At 42.9% G+C, this 2,113-nt stretch overlaps 1 protein-coding gene across 1 annotated transcript; it reads left to right on the top strand.

The window, feature by feature from the left end:
- Positions 1-688: 688 nt before the first annotated feature.
- LOC137292028 (uncharacterized) lies at positions 689-1,641 on the top strand. The gene is made up of 2 exons (XM_067823581.1): positions 689-737; positions 1,121-1,641. The coding sequence occupies exons 1-2, from the start codon at positions 689-691 to the stop codon at positions 1,639-1,641; spliced, it is 570 nt and encodes a 189-aa protein (XP_067679682.1).
- Positions 1,642-2,113: the final 472 nt, after the last annotated feature.

The following is a 2,113-nucleotide window of genomic DNA, read 5'->3' on the forward strand; positions in this document are numbered from 1 at the left end:
ATGTTTGAATCAGACAGGGTGGATATATACCTCCGTCTCTGTCCATGTTGCAGTGTGACCTCCATCTACTTCCAGTTACAACTCAGTGTGCAGAACCTCACCTGGTAAGTGGGTATTAAGTAAGAATTCTTTTCCACATGCGTTTTTTAAGACGCGTGGTTTTTTGTACATCTTTTGATTTATCGTGACCAGAACTGGATTTTACCTTACAGTTTGGCATGTAGACACAATTTAGTGAAATGTAGAAACACTACTAACTTGAAGAATCTTCTTGATAAATCACTTGTGACGATGTAACTTTGTTGTTATGACTAGAGTCGGAAACAAGCAGGCCTTATTTCTAGACCAACTTCTTATGTTTATTGTAAACAACACTTACTTGCTCATACATATTGTGTGAGTGAGGGTGCTAACGGTACAGCAGAACGTGCTTACCTTTTTGCGAACACCTGGTTTTCATCACTGATTTTCAGTACACGCCATGGATCCGGGTTCTATTTCCAATATGGGTAGAATGTGAGAAATCCATTACTGATGATCCCTGTGAGAATATTGCTAAAACGACATAACACTAAACTCACCCACTCTTGTCCGTGAACCATACATGTAATAGTCAGTGTCGTTTTGACACTTACGACCATTGTGGAAACGTTTTATACAAAGTCTCAATTTCTTTCAGTGAACAATCATGAAGTCAGCTCTTTGTATCCTGGTTGCCGTGGCAGTCGTTGTTCCAGGTACTGTATACTGTCTAAAAGTAGGATATATGATATATTCTATATATTAATAGATTGACTGAATAACAAAAAGGAAAACATTTACTAGTATTTCATTCAGTAAATTGTATATTTGAGGCAATTTAGCAATCCTACGCCATGAAATTTGTCTTGGTTCTTTAGCCTTAAATGTTGCACTGAAGCCTAAGACCAGCCATATTTCTTCTACGTTGATTCCCATTCTTCAACATAGTCGTAACGCTAAGATCGACTTGCAGAACGGGGACCTGGTCTCCAGGCTTTCACCTTAGTTTGAGATACATCGTGATATATCTGAAAGCGTGTTTGAACCCACTCTCTCACCACAGTCTTTCAAATACAGAAAATGCTTATATTTATTCCAGCCCATCTGATGGCTCTCAACCAGGCGATGACAGGGGGCAACCCCGTGAGTAACTACCAAGGACACATGATGAACCAACAAGGAATAGTACCCACAGCTACTGGTAACAGTCACGTCACTGTTGGGCCCTCTGCAATGTCTATGTACCAGCTGGCCATGGGTTCCGACAAAGCTGCGAAGATGGCCATGGTTAAGATGATGATGAACTCCCCAAATGCAGAAAACCTGATTCCCCTGATGGTGCTCAGCAACACCAACGGCGGTGCCAACAACAACAACAAGGAATTGCTCCGCACAATGGCCATCATGAACACCTTGAACCAAAATCAACAGGGAGGAAATGGCCAAGGCATGGAATCCTTGTTGATGGCAATGGCACTGTCTGCAAACCAAGAGGGCAAGCCTATGTTCCCCATGCTATCCGGTAGCCAGAACAATGGAGGTAGCTCTTCTTCTTCAGGCTCCGCAGAGGGAGGTAACTCCCAGCTTATGGACATGTTCATGCTGAGCAAGATGCTCTGAGCAACGCATCCAACTCAAATACATATATCAGTTTTATAAGAAAATAAAAAGGGGATGTTGATTTTACTCTGTTTCATCTTCTGTTTACTGGAAAGTGTTTCTCCGGATATTTTCCCTAATATTTTGTATTGCTGTTTCCGGTAAGGGTCAGTAAGGTGAGAGGGTGAGTGAGTGAGTGAGTTAAGTTATACGCTTCACTCGGCAATATTCCATCTGTATGGCAGCGGTTTGTAAGTAATTGAGTCTGGTCCGGACAATCCGGTGATCGGTTTGCGCTATGGTGAACCGATAACATGTGGTCAACCAAGTCAGCCAGCCTGACCACCCGATCCCGTCAGTTGTTTCTTATGACAAGCATGGGTTACAGAAGATATATTCTAACCCGGAGCTTTACGGGTCGGGGAGGTAATGGGTGCATGTGAGTGGGGGTGGGGTGGTTGGAGCAGAACCTGGAATCTTTTCTGAGATAGAA

This window comes from Haliotis asinina, chromosome 7 (assembly GCF_037392515.1).
Source record: "Haliotis asinina isolate JCU_RB_2024 chromosome 7, JCU_Hal_asi_v2, whole genome shotgun sequence".
NCBI classification, from domain to species: Eukaryota; Metazoa; Mollusca; class Gastropoda; order Lepetellida; family Haliotidae; genus Haliotis; species Haliotis asinina.